General features: G+C 41.7%; 1 protein-coding gene across 1 annotated transcript; it reads left to right on the forward strand.

Annotated features, from left to right (window-relative positions):
- Positions 1 to 1,463: 1,463 nt before the first annotated feature.
- On the forward strand, positions 1,464 to 7,853 carry LOC149644975 (uncharacterized). Its single transcript, XM_089850380.1, has 7 exons — positions 1,464 to 1,547; positions 5,332 to 5,390; positions 5,440 to 5,748; positions 5,810 to 5,876; positions 6,424 to 6,816; positions 7,296 to 7,499; positions 7,621 to 7,853. Exons 1-7 carry the CDS (start codon positions 1,464 to 1,466, stop codon positions 7,804 to 7,806), a joined length of 1,302 nt encoding a protein of 433 aa, XP_089706506.1. The 3' UTR covers positions 7,807 to 7,853.
- The last annotated feature ends 6,478 nt before the right edge of the window (positions 7,854 to 14,331 follow it).

Consider the following 14,331-nt stretch of genomic DNA (forward strand, 5'->3'; position numbering starts at 1 on the left):
CTTAAGATTTTAGAGAAATTGGTGGACAGGTATTTGCGGGATGGAATTCTCTCCCATACTCCCCTGTCCACTGCTCAGTTTGCCTATCAGAAAGGCAAATCTACGGAGACGGCGCTCCATGGCATTTTGAACTGCCTTGACAGGGCCATCGAGTTCAAGGAGATGTCTTTAGCCATCTTCCTTGATATTGAGGGAGCCTTTGATAGGGTCTCTAGTGAAGTTATTCTTCGCGCTGCGGAGCGGTTTGGTATTGACGACACTTTGTGTCGTTGGATACACTTCATGCTCACGAATCGCAGGGTGACGGCGTCTCTTTTCGGGGAATCCCTGGAGATCTCCACGGACCGTGGCTGTCCACAGGGAGGGGTTCTTTCCCCTCTTCTTTGGTGCCTGGTGGTGGATGAGCTGCTGGGTCGACTCGGGGAGGGGGGGTGTCACTGCTTTGTCTATGCGTTAGACATAGCAGTGATTGTTACGGGGAAGTTCCCTGCAACTATCGCTGCACTGATGAAAACTGTCTTGCATGATGTTGAGGAATGGTGTAGGGAAGTTAACCTCACCGTCAATCCCAACAAGACTGTCCTTATACCGTTTACTCGGAAGAGGACCAATGACCTCTTCAATGATATTTCCTTCTTTGGACAGGTTTTGAAGAAGTCCACCGAGGTCAAATACCTTGGTGTGACCTTTGATGACAAGCTTACTTGGAAATCCCATCTAGATCTTAGCATCAAGAAGGCCAAAATTCTATTCTGGCGTATAAGAAGTTCAGTCAGCAAATCCTGGGGCTTAAGCCCCAGTGCCGTGAACTGGATTTATACTAGGATCATCAGGCCGGTGGTCTCCTATGGAGCTCATGTCTGGTGGTCCAGGGTTCGCCTTAAAACAGCCCAAGATGAACTACGCAAGCTTCAAAGGCTGGCGTGCATCGGCATCACGGGGTCCATGAGGACTACCCCCACAGCCTCTCTGGAGATCCTTCTGAATATGCTTCCTCTCCACCTCTTTATTGAGCAGGAAGCTATTATGGGAGCCTGTAGGCTCAACAACCACGGCTGGTGGAAGCCCAAGCACTGGGACTTCAGTCACACTAAGCTCTTCAGTGAGTACAGCAGTCTCGAGCCATCACTTTCGATGGTCTCAGATAAGTCTGTTGTATCATATCATTTTGACAAGCCCTTCAGCGTGCACTTTCCTAGTCGCACTGATTGTGAGACCACCCCAGTCCTTGGAACTGGGGGGGGGAGACCGTCTGGTTCACGGACGGCTCGAAGACGGACTCTGGAGCTGGTGCCGGAGTCTACTGCTCGAACAAGAAATTTGGTTTTTACGAGAGCCTCGGCAATTTTGCCAGTGTTTTCCAATCGGAAATCATGGCCATTTGTTTATGCGCGGATTTCTGCATCAAGAAAAATTACCGCGGACGGACGATTCAGATTTATTCGGATAGTCAGGCCGCCCTCATGGCACTGGATCAGTGCCTTGTTGACTCAAGACTAGTCCTCAGTTGTCTGGATTTGCTGGGTTCTCTGGCTGCCCGCAACAAGGTTCAATTGCTGTGGGTGCCAGGACACTGCGGATACCTGGGAAATGAGAGGGCTGATATGTATGCCAAAAGGGGGGCTGAGTCGAAGTTCTTCGGACCTGAGCCTGCGGTTGCCATCCCCCATGGCATAATTTGCCAAAGGATTCACTACCGGATGTCTGCACTTCAACTGCAGCTCTGGCTTGACATGGATGGACAGAGACAAGCCAAGGAATTTATCCTGGGTCCCTCCATTACTAGGGCAAAGGAACTGCTTGCCCTTACCAAAAGTAAAATTAGGCTGGTTACCAGTCTCCTCACTGGACACTGCCGGCTGAATAGACACCTGCACTTATTAGGCATCGTCGATGACCCACTCTGTTGGTTCTGCCGGGAGGTAGAGGAAACCTCCTCCCATATCCTCTGTAGCTGCGACTACCTCGCGGCCATGAGGTATGAGCATTTTGACATGCATACTATGGAACCTAACCAGTTCTCTACTGTCTCGGCCAATCGGATTCTCCGATTCATCGAGGCGACAGGACTCTTCGTAGTCTAACCAGCTCGGGGCGCACCATATACCTTTGGTATCGGTGCTCGACGCGGCGACGCGTCACCCCCTTCAACAATAAGAATAAGTACTTGTTCTCATTCTTCTGTCGCCGGTTATGAGAATTATTGGGGAAAAGCTTGGAAGTTCAACTTAATGAAAACAGGAATGCCTCGAGGTTAGTCGAGGAAATCAAAACTTGATGGCTTAGTACTTTTTCTCATTCTTCAGTCGACTTAAGTTGTAAATTTTGTTGGTTTGTAATCATACTAATTAATTTCTTAAAATTGTTAACTTGTTATACGTAACCTTAACATAACCAACGCCTTTTTTGAAACTAGGCCTAGAAAAAAAAGACGTTTGATAGGACGGGTCACGTGAACAGGACAGAGGCAGCAGCAGTACCCTCTCGGTAGTGCCAGCTGAAACTTTTGTAAAACTAATTATAATTCAACTTCATAATTCTACAGGGCCGGTAGGCCCTTGTAGATATGACTTGATACTCTTTCGTTAACGATAAAGCAAAATTCACATGCTTTTACCAATTTTCCTATGGAGATTAACATGGGGTTTTTCGTGATATTTAACCACCTCTAACTGAAAAACTAGAGCGAAGTTACTTTTCGGAATTCTCTTAATTTAACAATTAAGTATTCAGGGTGTGCAATCGGCTACTATAATCAGAAAAAAATAAGTCTAAGTATGTTAATTTTAGTTAATTACGGAAGTACGGCTCTTGAGTTAAACGTCAGGTTAACCTGTTAGCGCGCTGATACCCATTTCTTCAATTTTCAACCAGATTGAGAACAAGGGAAGGCCTAGCTTTGTGGCCGATAACAATTTAAGTTGACATTTTCAGTTTGCTTCATTCTGTGGAAGTTGAACCTATAGCTCGAGGAGCCTACGTCCGCGAGTCGCGTGATCCAGGAGGCTATGATCTTAAGAACTTGTTTTTAAGCAGTCGACGCTTGTTTAGTATTTTCCGAGCTTGAACAACATTATTTGGATTTTCTAAGTAACTATAACACCCTTAGAAACAAATACTTTGTTATCAGGTCGAATTTTCGCCTAAAAAAGTAATTCAGGTAAATAATTACAGTTAATGGAGGTTTATAAATCGTTTGAAATACGTTTTTCGACGTTCTTTACGGCCAAGGCTTAGGAAGTCTCTGTAAAGACTGTAATATAGTCTTTATAGTGTCATTCCTCTTTAAAGATTATTAAAAAAGCTAATTTCCAGCTCCTTTTTGAATTCTTTTGTCTGTAGTCTGCTTCGTTTCCTGCTAGAAACATATCCTAGATTTTACCGGATTTACGGGGCCCTTCCAATTTGAAGTAAAAATGTTATATCTATTCAATTTCTTAACGTGTTGTTACTCGAAATAGAGTGTTTTCACCTTGTGAAAAATTAGAAAACTTAAAATACTACTGGAATGATGACAAAAAGTGTAATATGTTTTCGCTAGGGAAGTTAAACGAGTGGTGTTTACGTTAGGTCAGTTAATTCAACATTCCCATAAGAGGTATACAGTGTTTCATCATTTGTTAATCCCACTAAAATTCGACTAATTTGAAGGTGTGTGATATAATTCCTGAAACTCAACCAACGCATCATCATTCGTTAAAACAATTTTTAATCCTAATGATGTTACGTAATCATTCTTTAAACTATTTGTTACCAACAGTGGATTGTTTAATCCATAAACATAAGTAGCAGTGGTGCTGGTTAATCCAGGAGGACAGTGTCGTTATGTAATTTTATTAGTGAAATAATTTTCATGTTTACATCGGCGGAGATTTTTCCAATGTAACCACGTGGGAGTCAAAGAGTTACGCTGTTCGCCAATCGGTTACACGCTATTTCCACAGTCCACATTGCCGTTTGTTTGTTTGTCTAAATTTTTATGAATTATTTACGCATTTGATGTAATTACTGACATAAAAGCCAAACTATATATAACCAGAGCCAGTTCGCGTATACATATACATATATAGACAGCCTTCCCTTTGGGAGACCATTCGTGACGGTGGGGTTACTATACAAATTACATAGACATCGGGAACATCTTCAATAGACCAGAAAGTTCATGGATTTGGTTTTTGGGCAAACGAAATTCTGAAATTAGTTACTGTAAGGGTTTATTTCTGGCTGTGCTGATTTTCTACGATTTACGGAAAGAGGAAAAATGTATGCTAAACTATAAATGGCACCTTATAGTGTCGTGGTCACTGTATTTCGCGTGTATTGAATTGGGCAGGGAATTCTCAAGTTTATGTGACACTCTTTGTAAATTTATAGTGTATACGATCCACTTTATATCCTAAGCCTTAGATCGTTGATGGGTGATGTACAACCTTAGCACATTGGAAACCACAAGGAGTAGTGCAAAATTATTTTTGCCCTTGTTTCCATCCATTCCCGATCCAAATATATTAGTAGGGAAACCATATCCATTCTCATTCTGGATGGTTACCACGGTAAATATCTTTACCGGTTCCATGCAGCTCTCTAGCCCGGAGGCATATAATGCTGTTAAGACGAGTATGCAGATGCAGTTAACGTCATGAACTATAGAATCAGAACTGAATTTATTTAAGGCTTACGACGCTGAATTCGATCAAGATGTGGACTTGACTAATCTGTCAAAAATCGAGGATAAAATGATTGTTAAAGTCATTCGAAAGATAAACATGGTTTGAATTTTTGAGAAGATTAATCCCAGGGTCGAGTTTAAGAGCTAACTATTTTATAGACGCCATCAGAAGACAGCCCTTCAGCTGCTAAAAAATTAGATCTGAAAATGTTGTTGATATTATGGTAAGGAGCCACTCTTCTTTTCAAAAGATATGCTCTCAAAAACTGGGAACTGATGGGCTTTTCCATTCAGTGATTCACTTTCGACATTTAGGAACAATATATCATATTTTATTTTAGCGGTTTAAAAATTTAATACCTTTAAGAAATTACACGTTATGTTGAGGACACTCGACTATTATACTTTAACATTGAGAATACTCGAGGGGCTACTCATTAGTGAAATCATGCAGCTGTACTAATTAATGAAAATGAAACTAATTCTTAAGTACAAACTACAAAGTGAGTCACTGCTTGGAAAATACGAACCTTTAGAGCCCTATCCCTACTCCTATAAGGTTTTTAAAAGGGGTACAGCCTTAAATTGTATGGTCCATCAAATTCCCTGAAGTTCCGACAGCGTCATAAAATGGATTATTAAAGGTCATGGATTTCTTATAGGATGAAACAGAAATGTCAGAAGTTACGGCTCTTCCTTTTACGGAAAAACAGGAGACAGGGTAAATCTTATCTCTAAATAATTTTGATTAATTAAACAGCTTTTGCAAGGCTTTTAAACTTCGATGTGGTGAAGAGCAATTATATTAATTACAAAATGATGGTTTCACGAAAATTTAAAGAGAATAAAAAGATTGTTTTACTTGACAGTGTTGTGATGCATACTGAAATGTTCAACCTAGAGAACATTAACACTGTAAGCAGAACAAAATTTACGTTAGAATACAAGCTCCCCGCCATCCCTATCGTCTTAGTTCAGAAAGAGAAATATGTTTCCGCGACGGAAAAGGAGAAGCGACGTACTAATAGGGAAATTGTGAATATCCTTTACCATGATTTCATTAACAAGTATAACTCAGTGTAAGTACAAGACAGATAATATGGTTACAACGAAGTTGAAACGAGTATGTTTTATGTCTAGCTATCCACCATTTCACACTCACGTGGCAGCGAAGCTTGTTGATGAATTTTCATACTTAGGAAACGTGGTAAGGAGCTGACATAAAATTTAAAGTTTGAAACTTGGGTAATATGTTGTAAACTATTGAGTTGCACCAGAAATGTTTGAAACAATTCGAGTGGAGGCATAACTGTAGTATTCTTTTAAAAAAAATCTTGGGTTAATCAATCTTCCAAGTAGTGGGGATGAACAATGAAAGACGGCACAAAATTTATTATGCCCATGTTGGGTTCAATTGCGATGGATATAGTGCAGTAGAAACTTAACTTTACCTTGTACATAGGTTCCGTAGCACCTGAACCCCCATTTGCCATCAAATGTATTTTTTTTATTGCTCAAAAACAAGCTGGTGCATGTAATGTAAACTAGAATCCTTACAATGTATTTAAAGGGAGAATTTAAATGGTTATACAACCATTTTTAATCGATTTATAGTGATAAATAACCTCAAATATTGTTGACATAGTTACCTAATAATTTCTTTATTAGGCTTGAACACTTTTGTAACTTTGATCGACTCTGGCTTTTAAATTACAATATTTAATTAATTAGTATTATAATTATTTCATCGTTAGGGTACCTGGACTGCATTAATAAGAAATAAATTCAAAAATAGTAGAAAACTTATGCATGGAAATAAGAGTGTTCAAAAAGCCAAGGTACTTTACGGAAGAACGAGGGAGCAAATAGAATTGCAAAAAGCTCAGCTTGAGAAAGATAAGGAAGCCAGAGAACAAGATGCAAAGAAGGGAGACACTAGCGAATCGGGTGATAAAACTCCTGATCCGTTTCTTCAAGATGAGCATGAAGATACTACTAATAACGAAGTGGAACTGGAAAATATCACCCAGAAGAGTCCGTCAAAGGAGATTGATGTAATCGAAGGGGAAATATCTGCTAGTACTTCAACTAGTGATAAGTTCCAGATAGTAAAAAAACCAGAGGCCAGACGTGTAACCCGTTTTAAGGTATTGTTCAGCAATGTTATTACAGGGGGCTCAAGGAGAATGTTGAAAATTAAATCTGCATTTCAAAAACTCGTTTAGTGCCAACAATTGAACCATGGCGTAAATAGATCATCCGTCCGTTTAACGCGTATTTAAGGAAAAACAATAACGACCCATGATGATGTAATGGTACTTTTTGTGAACACCTCTTTTGCTCTTTCTTTGATTAGAATTTTCTTCATACCAATGTTAAGTTTTTATTAATTCATAAAAGAAATAGACTTGATGGCTGGTAAGGGTAATGCGAAGTCACTCATCTCCCATTCCTGCCATCATTTGACTGTCGATTCTTCTAAGTCAAAGAATGTAGCAAAAATCAGAATTAGTTTTGATTTATTATGCCACTATGAGTAAAAACATTCTCCTTTATATTTTATCATTACGTAATTGAAGTGAAAAGTAATTGAAAATCACTGTAATTAAAGGATTTTTGAATGCAGGTAAATACATCATTTGAGGATGAAAAGAGCCTAGAGCTGCATAAAAAGCACATGAAAGAAGAACTTAACAAAAGAATTATTGACTCCCAACTTATTAATTCAAAAATGGCAAGAACATTCGAAGATCGTGCCTCAAAACTGCAACGGGGTATTCCGGTCATGGACATAATAGAAGAGTATCCTGCCTTATGCGACGTTAAACAAGTAATCGCACGTCATCATTAGGAATTAATTTATATCCCAAAGTTTAGACCCCTACCCTGAGAAATTTATTTTTGTGCTCAAACTGGTTTAGATTTCATAAATACAATTTGCGAATTTTCAGTTTTTTCTGGAATTTCAACGAATTAAAAACATTGATGTTCGCAAAGAACTCCTTGAGTCGCACCAAAAGTATGGAGAGAAGATTTGGAGGGTGGCACCAACTTCAACGAAAGAGCTTAAAAACTCTATCAAAAACCAAATTAGCGAAGAAAGTGACTTAAGCGAGAAAAAACGTAAGCAACATTAAAATATTTTCAAAGATGAAAAAATTAACTCATGTTCAATTTATTTAGAAAAAAGTTAAGTGGATCACTTTTACTGATTCCAAGCTTGTATAATGAAAAGTACAACCGCATGTTTTTGAAGGCGGAAAATTCCGACGAAATTGACGTCGACCCAGTATTGGTATACGAAAACTCAATTTTAGGTAGTGAGACGTACGAGTTGCACGTTGATAGAGTAAAATTACTGGTGGCAAACGAGTTGTCAACAGCAATTTTAGCGTGGTTTTCCTCTTTCTGGATATTTAATTTGAAGTATTTGGACGGTCTTTTGAAAACCTCAACTGTGTATGAATACTTAATGCTTAATGTTACCAAGCCAAGAACAAACGCAGTTAAGACAATTTTGTCAAAATTTACCATGAAGTAAAATTTCAATAAAGAAAACGATTTATAAAGCGGATGCTAGAAGTTTCACGAGAAACATTATTTACAGTAACTTACCACATAGTCTCAAAAATGATAGTAGTCTTGGGCCCTGTATATGCTACAGTCTAATTTTTATCCCCTTTTTTTCATGCCTTTTGAATTCAAATTTTAGCGGGAAACTGGAAGAAAACTACCTGCTCCAATGAAACCCCAATCTAGTACAGGCATGATTCATAACCAAGGGTATATTAGTTCACCTATATCGTGAAATGCGTCTCATCGATCTGTGGATAGCATTACACCGCATGGGGAGTAAATTAACTCAGGATGGGAAATAAATTAACTCCGCATGGGGAGCACAGCGACTCCGCTTAGGGAATACTGCGACTCCGCTCGGGGAATAACGCGACTCCGCTCGGGGAATAACGCGACTCCGCTCGGGGAATAACGCGACTCCGCTCGGGGAATAACGCGACTCCGCTCGGGGAATAACGCGACTCCGCTCGGGGAATAACGCGACTCCGCTCGGGGAATAACGCGACTCCGCTCGGGGAATAACGCGACTCTGCTCGGGGAATAACGCGACTCCGATTGGGGAATACTACGACTCCGATTGGGGAATACTACGACTCCGATTGGGGAATACTACGACTCCGATTGGGGAATACTACGACTCCGATTGGGGAATACTACGACTCCGATTGGGGAATACTACGACTCCGATTGGGGAATACTACGACTCCGATTGGGGAATACTACGACTCCGATTGGGGAATACTACGACTCCGCTTGGGGAATACTACGACTCCGCTTGGGGAATACTGCGACTCCGCTTGGGGAATACTACGACTCCGATTGGGGAATACTACGACTCCGCTTGGGGAATACTGCGACTCCGATTGGGGAATACAGACACTCCGCTTGGGGAATACAGAGGCTCCGATTGGGGAATACAGAGACTCCGCTTGGGGAATACAGAGACTCCGCTTGGGGAATACAGAGACTCCGCTTGGGGAATACAGAGACTCCGCTTGGGGAATACAGAGACTCCGCTTGGGGAATACAGAGACTCCGCTTGGGGAATACAGAGACTCCGATTGGGGAATACAGAGACTTCGCTTGGGGAATACAGAGACTCCGCTTGGGGAATACAGAGACTCCGATTGGAGAATACAGAGACTCCGATTGGAGAATACAGAGACTCCGCTTGGTGAATACAGTAACTCCACTTAAGGGAGTAGTGCTATACCAGAAATGGAGTAAAATAGTACCGTAAGGAGAATAGTACAACACCGCATCTGGAGTAATATAACTTCGCATGGGGAGTAATAACATGCCCTAAAACGAATAATCGGTTTAGAACATTTATGTGATATATATTTGTTCCTTAAATGATTTACAATGGGGTGTTGTTACTTATTTAAAGTGTTATTCCAACCACTTAAATGGAGTAAATGGAGAACATCTAGCTAGGACATGAGAAAATTCAATATGGCCATGACTCCATTTTGGGAATAATTTAATTTCTCATGGGGAGTAAATACACTACGCTCGTGGTGTTAAATCTGGGACAAACTGAAACTCCATGAATGGAGTACTTCCATTCCCCTAGTTTTAAGAGTGTACAGCCCACCAAGGCTGACCAGGGATTGTATAAACGACACACTTATTCATGCTGATGTAAATACTGTAAATAATGTAAACTTTGTAAATACGGATGTCCCAAAGATCAATGAAAAAAGTTATGGCCTTCACCCTCGTAAAAGACTAAAAACCAAACGAGTAAAGGGACCAAATAAACGCACCCTTCAATGCCATCGCTTAGGATATGTAAATATGCAGGGCGGCCGCGGGGCTTCAAAATGGCGCGAACTAGCTCACGTCATGGCGCGAGACAACATACCAATATTTGCGGTAGCGGTAACCCATTTACGGGACGGTGAATCGCCTGCATTGCCCGATGGCCTCTATTGGGTGGGCCTCAATCGCTCCGATGGCGAGAAAAAAGGAGGTGGTCTCGGTTTTCTCTCAACTACTAACGACATTCGCGTCATCAGGCAGTGCTCGGAACACTTATGGATCACCAGGGATTCAGACCCTTCTGTCTGTATAGCTGTGGTTTACTGCAGCTATGGTCGCTCGCAAGAGGTCCACCGCCAGAACCAGACGATTTATTCGTGCTTAGAATCGGACATCTCAGAACTGATCTCAAATCATAAAATTTGAATAGTTGGGAGGGAAGACGCGGCGGGTGAACATTTTGAAGAAAATAGCAATGGAACACTCTTGAAGACCTTTGCAGCTGATATGGAACTAATCATTTGTAACCTAACCTCGAGGTGTAGGGGTCAATATACATGGCAGGGGCCATTGTTGCGCACCACTGTGGATTACGCCCTTTACTCGGAGTCGTTCGCCGCTCTCCTCAAACTTATCGAGATTGATGAACATGGAGCAAGAAGTATCGGTAGTGATCATCATACCATAGTTTTGGAATGGCGGTCCCGCTGCAAACCATCAGATCCTCCTCCACTGGTAACAGCCATTGACCGAAAAACTTGGGATTTTCAGAACGAAACGGCATTAAAAGCTTTCTTGGAAGAGATGGAGGCTAGGGCCGTGCAGACTATTCGTTGGTCGGACCAAATAATTTGGTCAAAATTGACGTTTACTATTCGCACCGACGAATCGAATAATGGTTTTCAAAATTCTAGAATACCAAATAATTAGCTTCGAAAAACCGACTATTCTATAGCGGATAAAACAATTTGAAAGTGAATGTTTTTAACAGTCTATTGACCAAATTAATTGGTATTCGCAACCAGTTTTTGAATTTTTCGGTTGATTTTTTGAATTTGAGGGCGCTGTCATAGAGATAGGGACATAAATGTTATGCTCCTATCCCCGTGGTCGCTGTGATAGTGTCCGCTGGAGTCTGGACCGTGGCCTCATAGATGACGCGACTCGGCAGACACAGACTTAAAATTCTGACGTGGCTACTGTTAAGTATTATCCGCGTTTACCGAGTCGCGTGATCTAGGAGGCTATTTCTGGAATCAGCCACTCAGTCTTTAGACGTTCATAGACAAGGATAAACCATTAAAGGTTTTAAAGGGTAATGGTTATTATGAATTTCTCGCTGCGGAGCTAACTACATTGAACTTCCTAATAATATGACACCACAGAATACCTATTAAAAATGTAGTATCATGGAAGAAGGCATACATTGCAAAACGAGTAGGGATATAGTGACAACTAACCTAATTTTGATTAAAATAAAACCTTTGATTTGTTCAAAAATAAGTTTTCAGCTGTTCAAAAGTACCTATCCGTGTCCCATTATTTATAAATTTGGTAGAATAGTTTTATAGAAATTTAAATTTGGTCGAATTTTTGAACTTCACACTATTTGGTCAAATTATTTGGTCATTTTCCTATTCCGGGCCGAGAGATAACTCCCAAAAACACTGCTATTTGGTATTCGACGAATACCTTAAAAAGTACTATTCGCACAGCCCTAATGGAGGCCCGCGTGGTGGAGAGCCTCAAGTCCTATGAGTCCTTAACCAACGCCTTATCACAAAGTATGACACGTCACCTCAGACGGAAGACTATTTCGGGACGATTACGTAAGGGCTTGACCCCAAAACGATGGTGGTCTTCACGGATCACGAAAGGTATTGCAACTCAAGGCGCATAGAACGGCTGTCCGTGCCAATGAGCTGGCCGAGAAATGTGGGCATCTTATCAGGAAGCACGACAGTCGACCAAAAGACTCATACAGGAAGAAATTCGCGCCGCGCATCACCGCACCGAAAAGACCATACTAAGCTCAGGCTGTGATAAAGGGAAAAAAACTTGGCGCCACCTCAAAAAACTTTAAAAGCAGAGAAAACAACTGACCCACCAATTTAAAGGCGTCACATCAAAATCTGGCGGACTTCTGACTGAACGAGATGCTATTATTAGACGCATAGTCGAATATGTGCACGATCTGGAAATGGAAGTTTTGGTAAGTCCTCCTGGTACCCAGACACAACAGGTAGTTACAGAGCAGGTAGTTTCGCAGGTCACTGACACCAACATTAGTGCTGCTTTTGACATTGAAGAATTACTCCATGCCGTAGCAAAATTACAGTCGGGCAAAGCCGCAGGTCCAGATCTCATTTATACGGAAACGTTAAAGGCCCTTGGTCCTAAGCCAAACCTCGCACTTCTGAATATATACTCGATAATCAGCGGACCCAACGTAAAGTACCTATAACATGGCTCCATTCTCGAGTATCAGTTATTTACAAAGGAAAATCAAAGGATGTATCTGACCCAGCTTTCTACCGACCTATCGCTGTATCTTCAATTATGTATAAATTGTATGCCAGCCCCTTAAAAACAGGCTAAGCCCATTTTTGGAATCTAACAACCGGCTTCACTCAGCGCAGGGCGGCTTTCGAAAAGGGAGAAGGCTCGGAGATTGTTTATTCGTGATAACTCAACTAATCGACATTGCGCAACGCTCACGTTTCCCACTTGAAGTAGTATTCCTGGATATACAAAAGGCATACGATTCTGTCGATAGGATTAAACCATGGGCTGTACTCAGAGAAAAAGAGGTTCCAGCAGATTTTATAGCCGACATTCAACGTCTATATACAGGATGTACCTACGCCTTTACATTAGATAACTGCACCACACCGCCAATTCCGAGCCATGTTGGCCTTCGTCAGGGTCGCCCGCTCTTCCCAGTACTTTTTCTTGTTTACATTGAAAAACTAGCCGTTCAACTGTATTCCCTCGAAAACGGTGCCATTCTCCCGGCTGTTGGTGACGGTGACGCGGTGATGATTTCGTGCGTCCTCTATGCCAATGATATTGTGCTATTTGCCAACACAACAGAAGCGATGCAATCGCTACTTGATGTGTGTAGTCACAATGCCGATGATATGGGCCTCCGATTTAGCCCAGAGAAGTTCAATTCTTTGGCGTATCACCGAATAGAACCCCCGCCTTCTTAACACCTGCAGTGTTTCTTGATCCCAGAAGTCTCGCGCTACACATACTTGGGGGTCAATCTCACCAACGTCGATAACTACCTCTCCAAAGCGTCTGCTGACCTAGCGAAGTTGTGCAACAGCCTCCGTTGGGCAGTTAGAAATTTAGCAAACGGCTCTTATAACCCATACACGGTCGGCCGAACGTTGTTGATTCCTGCGTTAACACAAGGGAATGATGTGCTGTTCTACCCAGCTTCACAGATGTCGACGCTTGACAGAACTCAGTCCATGGTAGGCCGCTCTGCAAAACGAAACCCTTGCCCTGAAATGTTCTACGACGGTACACACGCCAGTGGCCTCCTGTTTCAGGCTCCCTACTAACTGGGGTCCGCCAATCAGAGATAGAGAACTGTCCACCTGTTTGTAGATTATGTGGAGAGGCGGACGACGACACAAAACATGTTCTATTGGAGAGCCCAGCCACCATTTCAGGCACAGATGCCATAATTTGGCGTTTAGAAAACCATGGTAAACCATTGGAGGCCATGCTCGGTTTGAAAGGGGAACCCTGGAGATATGACGTAGTCAGGGGTATCCTCTACCTGTGGTGGGCCAAGAAACAGGCTTAGCGAAGGGAAAACCCTCGGGATCAAAACGCCGGGTTTGATAGCTGGCAATAAATTCGCCCATAAAGAAGTTTGTGCGTGTCTCATTTAATTATTTAATTTTTACTTCTCATTTTAAGTTTTCAATCTTATGTTTCCACTTTTGTATTGTTTTATTTTTTGCTGAGCTCATCCAACAGAGAAGCCGCCCCGTTATAAAGGGGTGTATTTTTGTACGGCTTCCGTAATCTAGGAGGATGGAACTCGTTCCGGGAGGGGAAAATAGCTTGCCAATAGTACAGAAGTCTTACACCCATGCGTGGCAGTGTGAAAAAGTGGTTATACGCTTTAACTGCTGCCTAGTGGACGAAAATCAAATCATGTTTCTTGAGTCCCCTACTCCCCCCCGCCCCTTCTCTATGACCCTGAGGAAAAAAAATTGAATTCTAACCGTCCGTCTGCTTCACTCTTCAGTAAGTTCAGTGTTTGGATGTCTTCTGTTCGTTTCATTTCGATTCATTAAGTT

Source organism: Phalangium opilio, unplaced genomic scaffold (assembly GCF_054372755.1).
Source record: "Phalangium opilio isolate 3A_F unplaced genomic scaffold, DU_Popi_V2 ptg000090l_1, whole genome shotgun sequence".
Lineage (NCBI taxonomy): Eukaryota > Metazoa > Arthropoda > Arachnida > Opiliones > Phalangiidae > Phalangium > Phalangium opilio.

Excerpts from the sequence above, each read along its gene's own strand:
- LOC149644975 (XM_089850380.1), top strand. The coding sequence starts at position 1,464 with ATGGCACTGGATCAGTGCCTTGTTGACTCAAGACTAGTCCTCAGTTGT. Across the intron at positions 5,877-6,423 it reads TTTCATACTTAGGAAACGTG|GGTACCTGGACTGCATTAAT; the intron begins GTAAGGAGCTGA and ends TTTCATCGTTAG. Across the intron at positions 6,817-7,295 it reads GACGTGTAACCCGTTTTAAG|GTAAATACATCATTTGAGGA; the intron begins GTATTGTTCAGC and ends TTTTGAATGCAG.